General features: G+C 46.0%; 2 protein-coding genes across 2 annotated transcripts in view; one reads left to right on the top strand and one right to left on the bottom strand.

The window, feature by feature from the left end:
* The window catches only part of LOC144482905 (uncharacterized), an 89,549-nt gene that overhangs the window by 12,603 nt on the left and 63,025 nt on the right, over positions 1-13,921 (top strand). The window lies entirely within an intron of this gene.
* On the bottom strand, positions 341-12,935 carry LOC144482882 (uncharacterized). The gene is made up of 3 exons (XM_078201719.1): positions 12,931-12,935; positions 8,957-9,199; positions 341-764 (listed from the first exon to the last, which is right to left on the bottom strand). Exons 1-3 carry the CDS (start codon positions 12,933-12,935, stop codon positions 341-343), a joined length of 672 nt encoding a protein of 223 aa, XP_078057845.1.

Genomic DNA, 13,921 nt, shown 5'->3' with positions numbered 1-13,921 from the left:
AGGTTTGTTCCAGTGGGTTAGCGGAAGGGAGAGAAGCAGTAGAGGGAGCTGATTGGATTGTCTCAAACTTAGTGACAAAGAAGATTGTGAGTTTTATTCCCAATGAGCACTTGTGGGGAAGTGAAGCTGGATGAGGGACAAAAGGAGAGCAACTCAGAAGGAATTCAGTTGTGCTGATGATGTTAAAAAGATTCACAGTACTGAACACATAGCTAATTTATTTGACTTTCAGAATATTAAACCACATAACTGACTGGAGTTCATTAACATCAACAAAAACAAACCCAATTAACATATTAGAGTCCTGGATAGTATTGACAGTAGATTCCAATTATTGTGGTTACTGGTGAATTCTTTGGTGTTTAAGCAGATGGAATGACTGAGTGAATCCCTTCCCACACTCGGAGCAGATGAATGGTCTCTCCCCGGTGTGAGTGCGCTGGTGTCTCAGCAGGCTGGAAGACTGAATGAATCCCTTCCCACATTCGGAGCAGGTGAATGGTCTCTCCCCAGTGTGGGTGCGCTGGTGTACAGTGAGGTGATGTGAATGCCTGAACCCAGTCCCACAGTAAAGGCACCTGAATGGTCTCTCATCAGTGTGAACATGTTGATGGGACATCAGTTCACCAGAACTTTTGAAGCACTTCCAACAGTCAGAGCATTTAAAAGGTCTCTCCCCAGTGTGAACTCGCTGATGTGTAAGTAGGTGGGATGACAGAACGAATCCCTTTCCACACTCAGAGCAGGTGAATGGTCTCTCCCCACTGTGACTGCGCTGATGAGTTTCCAGCTGGGATGGGTAATTGAATTCCCTCCCACAGTCCTCACATTTCTGCAGTTTTTCCATGGAGTGGCTGCATTCATGTTTTGCCAGACCAGGTGATCAGCTGAAGCCTCGTCCACACACAGAACACGTGTACAGTGTCTCTCCACTGTGAACAGTGCTTTTTCCTTCCATGTTCAAAATCCACTGATAATCAGTTACAATAAATTGGGTGACTCTGGCAGATCCTGATCTATTTATTTTCAGTTTCCAGACTGCAAATCGTCCCCTTCTAGTTCCTGTGAAACTGATTTAAAACAGAAAAAAGGGGATTGAGAGAGAACCCAGAGAGAATAGAACTCAGAAAAAAGCAACAATAAAAAAACCCACACAGGAGGCAGGAACCGAGTTCTGCATCCAACACGCAGCCTGATTCAAACCGACTCCTAACTGCTTCTAAACTCGAACCTCTAAAACAATAAAACAGAAACAAAACTCTGTAGAGACTGTATCTGAGACAAAGAAAATAAATACTGGAGATATTCATCAGGCCAGGCAGCCTCTGAGAGTCACAAACAGAATTGAGGGCTCAGGTTGCTGACCTGCCCTCAGTCTGCAATTGAACATTTAGAGTCAGTCATTGACTAATGGCGGTCATAATTCCCACAATGCTTTGCGCCTCAGAAACCCCTCTATTCAAAAGTTGTTCACCGTAATTCACTAATCATAGAATCCTCACAGTGCAGAAAGAGGCCATTCAACCCATCAAGTCTCTACTGACTCTCTGACAGGGTATCTTTCTCAGGCACACACTCTATCTCGGTAACCCCACGCATTTACCCTGCTAATCCCCCTACTGACCTTTCTCTTCACACACTCTGCAACTGCAACATTATGTTCTGCACCCGACTCTTTTCCTTTCCCTCTATGCACTTTATCAAGTTATGTTTTTTTTCTGTATAGCACGGAAGAAATAATAAATTTCACTGTATCCCAGAATGTGCGACAATAATAAATCAAATCAGACCCTCCACACCTTGGGACACTCAGGGACAGGTTTAACATGGTCAATCCAGCTAACATCCTTGGGCTGTCCAAGTAAACCAGAGCATCCAGAGGGAGATTGTGCAAACTCCATACATGAGGTGGACATGCCGGTGTTGGACTCGGGTTGGCACAGGAAGAAGTCTCACAACACCAGGTTAAAGTCCAACAGGTTTATTTGGAACCACGAGCTTTCTGAGTGCTGAAGGAGTAGCTTTGAAAAAGGGTCATCTGGACTCGAAACGTCAGCCCTTTTCTCTCCTTACAGATGTACCAGACCTGCTGAAAAATTTCCAGCTTTTTCTCTTTTGATTTCAGATTCCAGCGTCCGCAGTAATTTGCTTTGATTCCAAATAAACTTATTGGACTTCAACCTGGTGTTGTGAGACTTCTTACTGTGCAAACTCCACACAGTCAACTATCCAGGGCTGGAATCGAACCCTGGTGCTATGAGGCAGCAGTGCTAATCACTGTGTCACAGTGAGGGTAGTCTGCTGCCACTTTCAGGCGATAACAATGGGCTGGATGTTGCTCAGGGTGCGGAGCACTGCAGCAAAGTACAGAGAGACAGAGACAGAGCCGTCAACTGGACTGAGAACTAGAGTCTGCCGACTGGAACTGGCAGCATGAGGAGAGGTTATTTAGTCAAACACTGACAGAAATCTACAACCCACCCCCATTACCGAGACAGAGAGACAGAAATTATAAACACTCACCAACACAGCTCCACTGAAACGTCCCAGGAAAAAGAGGGAATCTGTGGCGGTTCCTGTCCTGAAATAGCCCCAGGACTGTCACTCAAACCCCCAACCCCGCCCAATTCACAGCTCAGCCTCTCAGCTTGCAGCTTCCTGCACCTTGAGCCAACCCTGCCCAGGTGTGGGAGGGTCTGTGGAACCACAGAGTGGGGGGAGGGGTGACCTCCTGCTGTGTCCCAAATAGTTTCTCCTTCCCCTCCCCCTTGGCGCTCTCAATGTGGATGTGTTGAGGTACATTGCAGAGCCTCACTGAGCTGTGGCTGTACCTTATCCTGGGTCACCCCCTCCTCCTGGGATCAGTGTGTGTGAACTCGCTGCTTCTTTCCCTGATGAACCTTCAGTTAAACACAAACAGAAAGTGCTGGAAAACCTCAGCGGGTCTGACAGCATCTGTGATCATCCAGACTGGAAGCATTAACTCCATTCTCTCTCCACAGATGCTGTGAGCCCTGTTGAGATTTGCAGCATTTTCTGTTTCTGTTTCAGATTCCAGCACCCGCAGTATTTTGCTTTTATCTTCATTTAAACAAGCATTCTTTGACGGCCTTTACCCCCATTGCTCCTTTCCAGAGATTCCCACCTTCTGCTATTGTCCCTGACTCCCACATTAACTCTGTCATTCCTCCCCTTTACCCCGCTCACCCTGTCTAAACTCAGGCTCAGAGTTTTCCCGCCATCTCCCCCTCCCCCAGCCTCCACATCCCAACACCCGGAATCTCTAACCCAGCGGTTCCAGTTTGTCTGGTTTGAGTTCAGATTTGCCGCAGCACCGACAGGATTTCACTTCAAACCAGCCGGAACTGACTGCTCACAAATCCCCAGATGTTTCTCCAGCAGCCCGGGCTGGTTAATGTTGTTTAAAGTCAGCGCCCAAATGCAGCAACTCTCCTCAGTTTAAAAACTTTTCCGTTTAATCTAAGGTATTATTCGCGCCAGACACAAATATAAAACAGTGAACATTATCCCCCCACCCTGACCCGAGCTGGAGTGTCCCGAGGAAGAGACATCTGTTCCGGGTGTGACAATTCTTACACATTCTCTGTGACATAAAACAGAAAACGCTGGAAATATTCATGAATGAAAGCAAATTACTGCTTTTGTCAAGAGGGTCATCTGGACTCGAAACGGCAGCTCTTTTCTCTACTTACAGATGCTGCCAGACCTGCTGAGATTTTCCAGCATTTTCTCTTTTGGCTGGAAATACTCAACAAGTCAGGCAGCCTCTGTGGAGAGACAAACAGACTGAATGTGACCTGTCATCGGAACTGGGAAATATATTTCCCGCAACTGAAAGAGACACTTTACAGCCTTCAGAACAAAACTGAGTTCAACAATTTTACACCCCAATTTCTGCCCCCATTGTGTTCTGTGTTTCGTTGTTGCTTTTTTCACCTCTTGTTTTCTTTACTTTGTATTCAGACTGCTGCTATTCACACCGCATCCAGAATATTTTTTGTGGCTTTACTTGTCCCATTACCACTCGCTTTGGTCTTGGGCCGTGAATCATTTTGTCAGTTTGCAGATCTTTCATTTTGTTCTTCCCCATCTCCCTCTCTCCCTCCTTCACAGGCCTGGCTTTCTCTGTGTGGCACTGGAGAGCGAGCTAGACTTGAGACGTTTGAGACAGAGAGATTGAAATGTTTTTTCTCTCAGAGGGTCTTTGGTTTCTCTTCCCCAGAGAGCAGTGAAGACAGAGTCATGTTTTTAAGACTGATTAAATGGATAAAAGCAAATTACTGCGGATGCTGGAATCTGAAACCAAAAGAGAAAATGCTGGAAAATCTCAGCAGGCCTGACAGCATCTGTAACGAGAGAAAAGAGCGGACGTTTCGAGTCCAGACGACCCTTTGTCAAAGCTAAAAGGCATAGAAAGTGGGAGATATTTATTCTGCAGGGTGAGGGAATGAAAAATGAGTCACAGCTACAGAAACTCAGGTAAAGAGCTGCTAATGGCAGTCCATCGAGAGAATAAACGGTGTGAATGGCCAACGGCAGAGAAACTAAAATCAACTGTGACAGATGAAGATGTGGGGGGAGGGGGAGAGGGAATGGGTGGGAGAGAGGTAAAATGGGAAAAGAGGAAAGGGAAATAAAAGGGGGAGAAAAGGTAAGGAAAGGATGGATGGATTCTTGATTGACAAGAGAGTCTAAGGGTTTTTTTTGGGGGGCGGGTGTTGGGGGTAGACAGGAAAGTGGAGTTGTGGTCACAATCAGATCAGCCAGGATCTTATCAAATGCTGGAGCAGAGGGGCCACTGCTGCTCCGGATTCATGTGGGTGTTTGACTGTATGTTTCACTCTGTTTCTGCCTCCACAGAAGCTGCCGGGCCTGTTGACTGACTATTTGGGGCTTTGACTATTTTTATTTCAGATTTGAAACATCTGCAGGATATTCTGTCCATGCAAACCCAACACATCTTTCATTGTTTAATGCAGAGCAGTGCGTGTGCACGGTGCTCCCTGTCAACAGGAGAGAATGTTGTGAATTCCTATCCTGGATTGACAGGGATGGATTGTGTAAATTAATTTTATCTGGGTTAGAAGGGAAGGATTTACACACACAAAGTTCAAAACCCTGTTTCTTATTTCAATATTGGATATATGTGTCGCTGGTAAGGTCGCTGCATTTCAAACAGAGGTTCAGAGTGTTTTGAAGTGTTTTCTTTAAAAGTCCCCTTCACTCCTGTGCTACTCAGGAGAAGATTTCACATTCACATTCTCCAGGATAGAGGGGCAAGAGAACGGGCGGCACAGTGTTCAGCACCACTGCCTCACAGCATCAGGGAAATCATAGAAGCCCTACAGTACAGAAAGAGGCCATTTGGCCCATCGAGTCTGCACCAACCACAATCCCACCCCACCCCTACCCCCTTATCCCTACATATTTACCCGCTAATCCCTCTAACCTACGCATCTCAGGACATTAAGGGGCAATTTTAGCATGGCCAATCAACCTAACCCGCACATTTTTGGACTGTGGGAGGAAACCGGAACACCCGGAGGAAACCCACACAGACACGAGGAGAATGTGCAAACTCCACACACAGGGGTCCCAGGTTTAATTCTGGCCTCGGGTCACTGTGTGTGTGGAGCTTGCACATTCTCCCCGTGTCTGCGTGGGTTTCCTCCAGGTGCCCTGGTTTCCTCCCACAGTCCAAAGATGTGTGGGCTAGGCTGATTGGCTATGCTAAATTGCCCTTTAGTGTCAGGGGGATTAGCAGGGTAAATATGTGGGGTTATGGGAATAGGGCCTGGGTGGGATTGTGGTCGGTACACACTCGATGGGTCAAATGGCCTCCTTCTGCACTGTAGGGATTCTATGATTCAGACCAATTGCAGGTGCAGCTTTCTTCCCACCTCACTCTCACAGACTCCAGTGAAGACAGTGTGGAAAGGCTTTGGGACAAGATCAGATCTGTGATGCAGTGAACACCCACTCAGCTCATCGGGTTTGAATTGCTCAGGCCGTCACACTGGCTCAACAAGAATGACAAAGAAGTGAGCAAAATCAGACACTGTCTCTGGATTGAATGGAGTAGTATTCCTCCTATTGAACCATTCACACTGATGTATCACTGACTGTACCTGTACCAGCTCTCTAACCTGACACATAGTCATGTTATATGGATAAGTGGGCATAGCCTTTAGGTGTTGGTCTGTTAACTACAAGGGAACCATTTTCTTAATTGATTCATGGACATGGGCAGCGCTGGCTGGCCAGCATTTATCGCCCATCCCCAGCTGCCCTTGAGAAGGTGGTGGTGAGCTGCCTTCTTGAAACCCTGCAGTCCATGTGCTGTGGGTTCACCCACAATGCCGTTAGGGAGGGGATTCCAGGATTATGACCCGGTGACTGTGAAGGAATGGTGATACATGTCCAATTCAGGATGGTGAATGGCTTGGAGGGGAACTTGCAGGTGGTGGTATTCCCATGTATTTTTTGCCCTTCTGATGAAGGGTCATCTAGACTCAAAGCATTGGGTCTATTCACTCCCCCCAGATGCTGTCCGACCTACTGAGATTTTCCACCATATTCTGTTTTTGTTTCACATTCCTGCATCTACAGTATTTTGCTTTTATCTTCTGTCCTTGTCCTTTTAGATGGAAGTGGTCGTGGCTTTGGAAGGTGCTGCCTAAGGAGCCTTGGTGAATTGCTGCAGTGCATCTTCCTTTAGCAATATACTATATCATCTCTCTGGCTTGTTCCACCAACCAAGATCCATACATTATACATTCAGTAGATTCACTTAATACAATTTTACTTTCTTTAATAATTTGATTGATCATTTGTACGTGAGACTTTAGGGCCTGACCATATGTTGTAAATGTATGGTTAAGTTCCGACCTTAAGAGTGGCTAAGTTAATGGTATTAACAACCCTGGTGTTAAAAGCTGTTGAAGCATCATTCATTATACCCCGTTACTGTCTGACATTTTGGATATTATTCCCCTTCCTAATGTGATTTTGGATAACATCCAGATGAAGATGCTGAGGGGGATTGAGCTTCCATCTTAACATCCTCCTGATACAATAGCCATGGTACAGGTGCACTTTTCACTTCTTTTTCATCATTGTCCCAGGTCCGCAGCATATTCTTCACCGTGTACGTAACAGTCCTGATCCTTCTCAGCTTCTTCCATTATCTGGGACTCTGAGTTTCACCAAGTTATGAGAAAACCATTTGACTTTTTAGCCAAAACGTTTATTATTTTATTTGTGCCACAAATAGGCTTATATTAACACTGCAATGAAGTTGCTGTGAAAATCCCCTCGTTGCCACACTCCGTGCCTGTTCAGGTACACTGGGGGAGAATTTAGCATGGCCAATTCATCTAACCAGTACGTCTTTCGGACTGTGGGAGGAAACTGGAGCATCCGCAGGAAAGCCATGCAGACACGGGGTGAACGTGCAAACTCCACATAGATAGTACCCAAGCCAGGAATTGAACCCGGGTCCCTGGCGCTGTGAGGCAGCAATGCTAACCACTGTGCCCCACCGTGCCGCCCGTTTGCATATTCAATACAACTGACCTTATCCATTGTCGTGTATGGTCCCTTATACAGGGGTCCAAACACATCTCCCTTTGCACAATTTCTTACCCTCACTTGGTCTCCAATATGACACTCCTGTGGTTCGATGGGGCTAATAGGGACCTACTCCAGATACTCATGAGAACCAGTGGAAGTTCTTCAGTCCACTTTGTGCTGTTCCATCCAGTTATTTTCTGAGAACGAGCTTCATGTGCGGTTCATTCTTTCTACAATTCCCAGCAATTGGTGTGAGCTACTTGCCATCTCCCTCCTTTCAATTTTCCAATTAAACAAAAGCACGGAGGAACAAACCGTTCTCTGGAGCATTCCACATTGCAATGACTCAGCCAAAGTCAACTTCCCAACCCATCAGCAACCTCTTTACACACAGAATAAATTGTTGTTCCTTTTGAAATTTGCTATTCTTGTATCTGTCATGTTAAGTGAAAAAGCTTCTGCAGCATGGCTCATTTTACAGCAATCCTCTGCACTTACAAAGTGACTATTTAAGAAGCATCGTAAAGAAGGAGAAAGAGGTAGAGAGGCTTATGGAGGGATTTCCAGAGCTTACAGGTGATGACGCTGAAAGCACCACCACCATCGGTGGAGCAAATGAAATATGGTCACTACAAGAGGCCAGAATTGGAAATGATCTGATATATGAGAGTTGTGGGGCTGGAGAAGATCACAAAGATAGGGAAGGGCGAGGCCATACAGTGATTGAAAATAAGGATAGAAATTTTAAAACAAGGTGCTGCTTAACCAGGGACTGATGCAGGAGTGATGTGTTTGTTATTTTGGGGGGAGTGGGGGGAGATGACAACAGATTTAAAGGAAAGAGGGACAATACCCGAAGAAAGAAGCGAACCACTAACAATGTAAGCTCACGTGGGGATGTTGTGTAGTCAGCAGTTCAGCGAGAATAGGATAGAAGGTGCAGGAAGTGGGTCTTGAGGGCAGAGGTCATGAGGGGAGGTGGGAGAATCTAGAGAAAGATACAGATGCAGGACTCAGATAAGGGGTATTTTAGCTCGGTGGGCTAGTGCATGGGATGGACACGGCAGAGGCAACTGTCACTAAGATTGAGATCTTCCAATCAAAGAAGATCCATGAGTTCCTCTCACTTGGAGGTGAGGATGGAGCAGATAGAAAGACGGAGAATCCTTCAGAAGGAATTAACTTGTGTCAGATATTCAGGCGACTCACATTGTTTAACACAAAGCCAGTTTATTTGACTTTTAGCCAGGAGATTAGCACTTGTATAACTGGACTGGAGGTTAGTAACATCAGCAAAAACAGACCCCAAATGAACACAGTTCAATCCTGGACGTGATTAACAATATCCAATCATTGCAATTACTTGTGACCTCGCTGGTGTTTCAACATATGGGATGAATGAGCAAATTTCTTCTTACAGACAGCGCAAGTGAATGGTTTCTCCCCAGAGTGAACTCGTTCGTGTAACCGAAGATGGGATGGCTGAGTGAATTTCTTCCCACACTGGGAGCAGGTGTACGGCCTCTCCCCAGTGTGAGTGCGCTGGTGGAGAGAGGGTTGATACGAATGCTTGAACCCAGCCTCACAGTGAGAGCACCTGAACGGTCTTTCATCAGAGTGAATGAGTTCATAGAATCATAGAAACCCTACAGTGCAGAAGGAGGCCATTCAGCCCATCGAGTCTGCACCGACCACAATCCCACCCAGGCCCTACCCCCACACATATATTTTTACCCGCTAATCCCTCTAACCTACGCATCTCAGGACTCTAAGGGGCAATTTTTAACCTGGCCAATCAACCTAACCTGCACATCTTTGGACTGTGGGAGGAAACCGGAGCACCCGGAAGAAACCCACGCAGACACGAGGAGAATGTGCAAACTCCACACAGACAGTGACCCGAGCCGGGAATCGAACCCGGGACCCTGGAGCTGTGAAGCAGCAGTGCTAACCACTGTGCTACCGTGCCGCCCCGATGGCTCATCAGTTCCCTCGAACTTTTAAAGCATTTCCCGCACTCTGCGCATTTGAAAGGTCTTTCGTCTGTATGAACCTGCTTGTGTCTCAGCAGGATAGATGAACTAGTAAATCCCTTCTCACACACTGAGCAAGTGAATGGTCTCTCCCTCGTGTGAACGCGCTGGTGTTGGTGCAGATGCGCATTGCGATTAAATCCCTTCCCACACTCGGAGCAGTTAAACAGCTTTTCCCCGGTGTGACAGCGTCACTGCATTTCCAGCTCAGATGGGAAATTAAATTCCTTCCCACAGTCCCCACATTTACACAACTTCTTTCCAGTGTGACTGCGTTTGTGTTTCGACAGGCCAGATGATCGACTGTAGCCCTGTCCACACACAGCACACATAAACGGTTTCTCTCCACTGTGAATGGTGCTTTTTTCATCCATGTTCAAAGTAAAATGATAGTCGGGTTACGATAAATTGGGTAATTCTGTCAGATTCTGCTGTGGGTTTGAATGTCCCGACTGCAAATCCTTCTCTTCAAATATTCTGAGAGATTTAAAACAGAAAAAAAGAGAGAATGAGAAAACCCACAAGATCACAAAGGCAGTTTGTAAAATTGAACGGAATGGATCTGCTGGTTTATGGAACCAACATGAGGGCAGGAAAATTGCCACAGCAATGGGATGAGAGAGAAAGAGGTGAGAGAGGCAGAGCGAAGTAGAGATTTTTTATATGTGTACAACTTGACAGGAACAGTGACAGAATATCCCAAACCCTCAATCTCCACAGTCTAGAATGACTAGGGGAAGCAGCTATATGTGAACATCACCTCCAAGTTGCCCTGCACATCAGCCTGATGTTTAATTTGACACCAGTCCACCAATAATAAACTGGGAAATCTGAAGACATTGTCCAATTCCTGGCTGCTGACTTTTCCTCACAACTGTGGCAGAACCAATCTGTATCATTGTGTGTTTTTTTTAATTAATGGGATGTGAGCATTGCCAATGTTTATTGTCCATCCCTAACCATATTGCCAAATAAGGATGGCAGATTTCCTTCCCTAAAGGATATCAGTGAACCAAGATGGGTTGCTACGACAATTGTCATTAGCCTTTTTAAATTTTATTTTTATTGAATTCAAATGGCCCCCAGATCTTGGCCTGAGTCTCTGGGCTCCTAGTCCAGCGACAATACCATTACGGGGAGTTGATGGCCAAGTGGTATTGTCACTAGACTATTAATCCAGAAACTCAGCCAACGTTCTGGAGGCCCGGGTTCGAATCCCACCACGGAAAGTGATGGAATTTGAATTCAATAAACAAAAAAATTAGCTGGAATTAAGAATCTACCGATGACCATGTAACCATTGTTGTAAAAACCTATTTGGAAATCTGCCATCCTTACTCCGTCTGGCTTACACATGACTCCAGAGCTACAGCTATGTGCTTGACTCTCAACTGCCCTCAGGCAATTAGGGATGGGCAATAAATGCTGGTCAGCCAGCAATGACCACGTCCCATGAATGAATAATAACACCACCACCTTCCCTCATATTGGACCCCAAGATGAGTTTCTGACCACATTTCCATGTCATCATTAGAATCCTATTTTGGTCAGAGTATCATCAAACTTCACCTTTGCCTCATCTCATTGTCCACTGAAACCCTCATCTTACCCTCACAAGCTTCTGGTTAAGACACCACCTTAATTGTTGAAATGCTTTTTCAAATCTCTCCATGGCCTTGACTCTCATGATCTCTATAATCTCCTCCAGATGCACAATGCTGACCAAATCGCCACTCCTCTAATTCTAGCCTCCTCGCTCTCTACAGCTGTCCACCTCCCTTTCCTCTTTAAAATCTACCTCTTTGACCAAGCTTTTAGATATCTGCCCAAATATTTCCGACCATGGCTGATTGTTAATTGTTAACTCAGCAGGCCGGGTACTGCCTGTGGCGAGAGAAAGAGACAGAATGAACAATTCAGGACGGTACTGCAGAATGAAATTTGGAGAATAAAAATGGTGCAGGATTTGATGGTCAATAAGCTCAGAAGTGGAAGAGAAATTGACTACAGGAAAAACAAAACGTCCTGATGCTGAAGGATGCACGGTGGCACAGTGGTTAGCACTGCTGCCTCACAGCACCAGGGATCCGGGTTGAATTCCAGCCTTGGGTGACTGTCAGTGTGCTGTTTGCACATTCTCCCTGTGCTGGCATGGGTTTCCTCCGGGTGCTCCGGTTTCCTCCCACACTCCAAAAATGTGCAGGTAAGATGGATTGGTCAAACTAAATTGCCCATTACTGTCAGAGGGGTTAGCAGGGTAAATATGTGAGGTTATGGGGATAGGGCCTAGGTGGGATTATTGTTGGTGCAAACTTGATGGGCTGAATGGCCTCCTTCTGCACTGTAGGTATTCTATGATTCTATGCTGTGGGAAGATAAAGCTAGTAATTTTTTTAAAAAGTCATTCACAGAAGGACGAGCCAGCATTTATTGCCCATCCCTAATTGCCCTTGGACTGAGTGGCTTGCTCAGCCATTTCAGAAGACAGATAAGAGTCAACCACATTGCTGAAAATCTGGAGTCACATGTAGGCCAGGCCAGGTAAGGACAGCAGATCTTCTTCCCGAAAGGACATTAGTGAACCAGATAGGTTTTTTACAACAATCGACAATGGTTTCATGGTCATCAGTAGACTTTAAATTCCAGATTTTTTGACTGCATTCAAATATCACCATCAATACATAGTCGGGGGAGGGACAACAGTTGAAACTTCATTTAGACAATCTAACAGTAAAATATTAAACACAGTTAAAACACACCCAGCGTTAGAGACAGAGGGAAGTTAGACAATGACAGAAAGGTGATCAGGGAGGGCAGAGGTAAAACTGAGCAATGGATGGACATGGATTCAGATCCAAAGATGTGCGGGTTAGGTTGATTGGCCAGGTTAAAAATTGCCCCTTAGAGTCCTGGGATGCGGAGGTTAGAGGGATTATCGGGTAAAATATGTGGGGGTAGGGCCTGAGTGGGATTGTGGTCGGTGCAGACTCGATGGGCCGAATGGCCTCCTTCTGCACTGTAGGGTTTCTATGATTCTATGATCCACAGTAAAGAAGTCAGACCAGCCACACGTGGAACCTCTCTCAGATAACAGAACACACCACTAAAAACTCTCAGTTTCAGAGGAATGGTCACAAGCACTCGCCTCTGAAACAATGCCGCTGTTTTAAAGATAAATCTGCTTCTGGGAGCTGCAGCTGGAAAGATCAGAAACCAGAGAGAGAGATTTCAAAACTCCCGCCACTGTGGGAACCCCGGAAGTGGGCGTGATGACACCACAATGGTGTGCGTGTGATGGCGTCACCGCATGGTTGCGACTGCGCGATTAGCTCAGAATCTGCACGTGCGCGAACACGTTGACAGGCTGTTCCAATGACGTCACCTAAGGGAAAACTGCGCTTGCGCTGGCAGTGCAGAAAAGAAGTCTTGCAGTTGGATGTTGGGACATGTGTCTGAACAAAGGAGAGTGACCATCCCAACAAACCCTCAACATGATCAGAACCACTTCACTCAGGTTCATTCACTGCAGTCCAGCTTGTATTTTCATATCACCTGATGAAGGAGCAGCGCTCCGAAAGCTCATGGTTCCAGATAAACCTGATGGACTCTAACCTGGTGTTGTGAGACTTCTTACTATTTTCATATCATCAGTCCTTCTTCCCCACATCCCTCCAGGGGCGTGGGCACGGTGGTTAGCACTGCTGCCTCACAGCACCAGGGACCCAGGTTCAATTTCCGGCTTGGGTTACTTTCTATGCAGAGTCTGCATGTTCTCCCCGTGTCTGTGTGGGTTTTCTCCAGGTGCTCCGGTTTCTTCCCACTGTCCAAAAGACATGCTGGTTAGGGTGCATTGGCCATGCTAAATTCTCCCTCAGTGTACCCGAAAAGGTGCCGGAGTGTGGTGACTGGGGGATTTTAACAGTAATTTCATTGCAGTGTTAATGTAAGCCCACTTGTGACTAATAAAAAAAATACTTTTACTTTACCTTCGAATATTCAATCTTTCAAAGTTTATCTTATCCTCTGTGTCTTCAATTCTTCCGGGTTAATCATTGTAACAATTCTCTGTTTTGATTTACATAAGAACATAAGAACATAAGAAATAGGAGCAGGAGTAGGCCATCTAGCCCCTCGAGCCTGCCCCGCCATTCAATAAGATCATGGCTGATCTGACGTGGATCAGTACCACTTACCCGCCTGATCCCCATAACCCTTAATTCCCTTACCGATCAGGAATCCATCCATCCGCGCTTTAAACATATTCAGCGAGGTAGCCTCCACCACCTCAGTGGGCA

The sequence above is a fragment of the Mustelus asterias genome, unplaced genomic scaffold (assembly GCF_964213995.1).
Source record: "Mustelus asterias unplaced genomic scaffold, sMusAst1.hap1.1 HAP1_SCAFFOLD_43, whole genome shotgun sequence".
Taxonomy (NCBI): Eukaryota; Metazoa; Chordata; class Chondrichthyes; order Carcharhiniformes; family Triakidae; genus Mustelus; species Mustelus asterias.
The sequence above is the reverse complement of the archived record's forward strand: the minus strand, read 5'-3'. Positions and strand labels throughout refer to the sequence as shown.

Excerpts from the sequence above, each read along its gene's own strand:
- LOC144482882 (XM_078201719.1), bottom strand. Across the intron at positions 765-8,956 it reads AAACACCAGCGAGGTCACAA|TGGGGAGAGACCATTCACCT; the intron begins GTAATTGCAATG and ends GCGCAGTCACAG.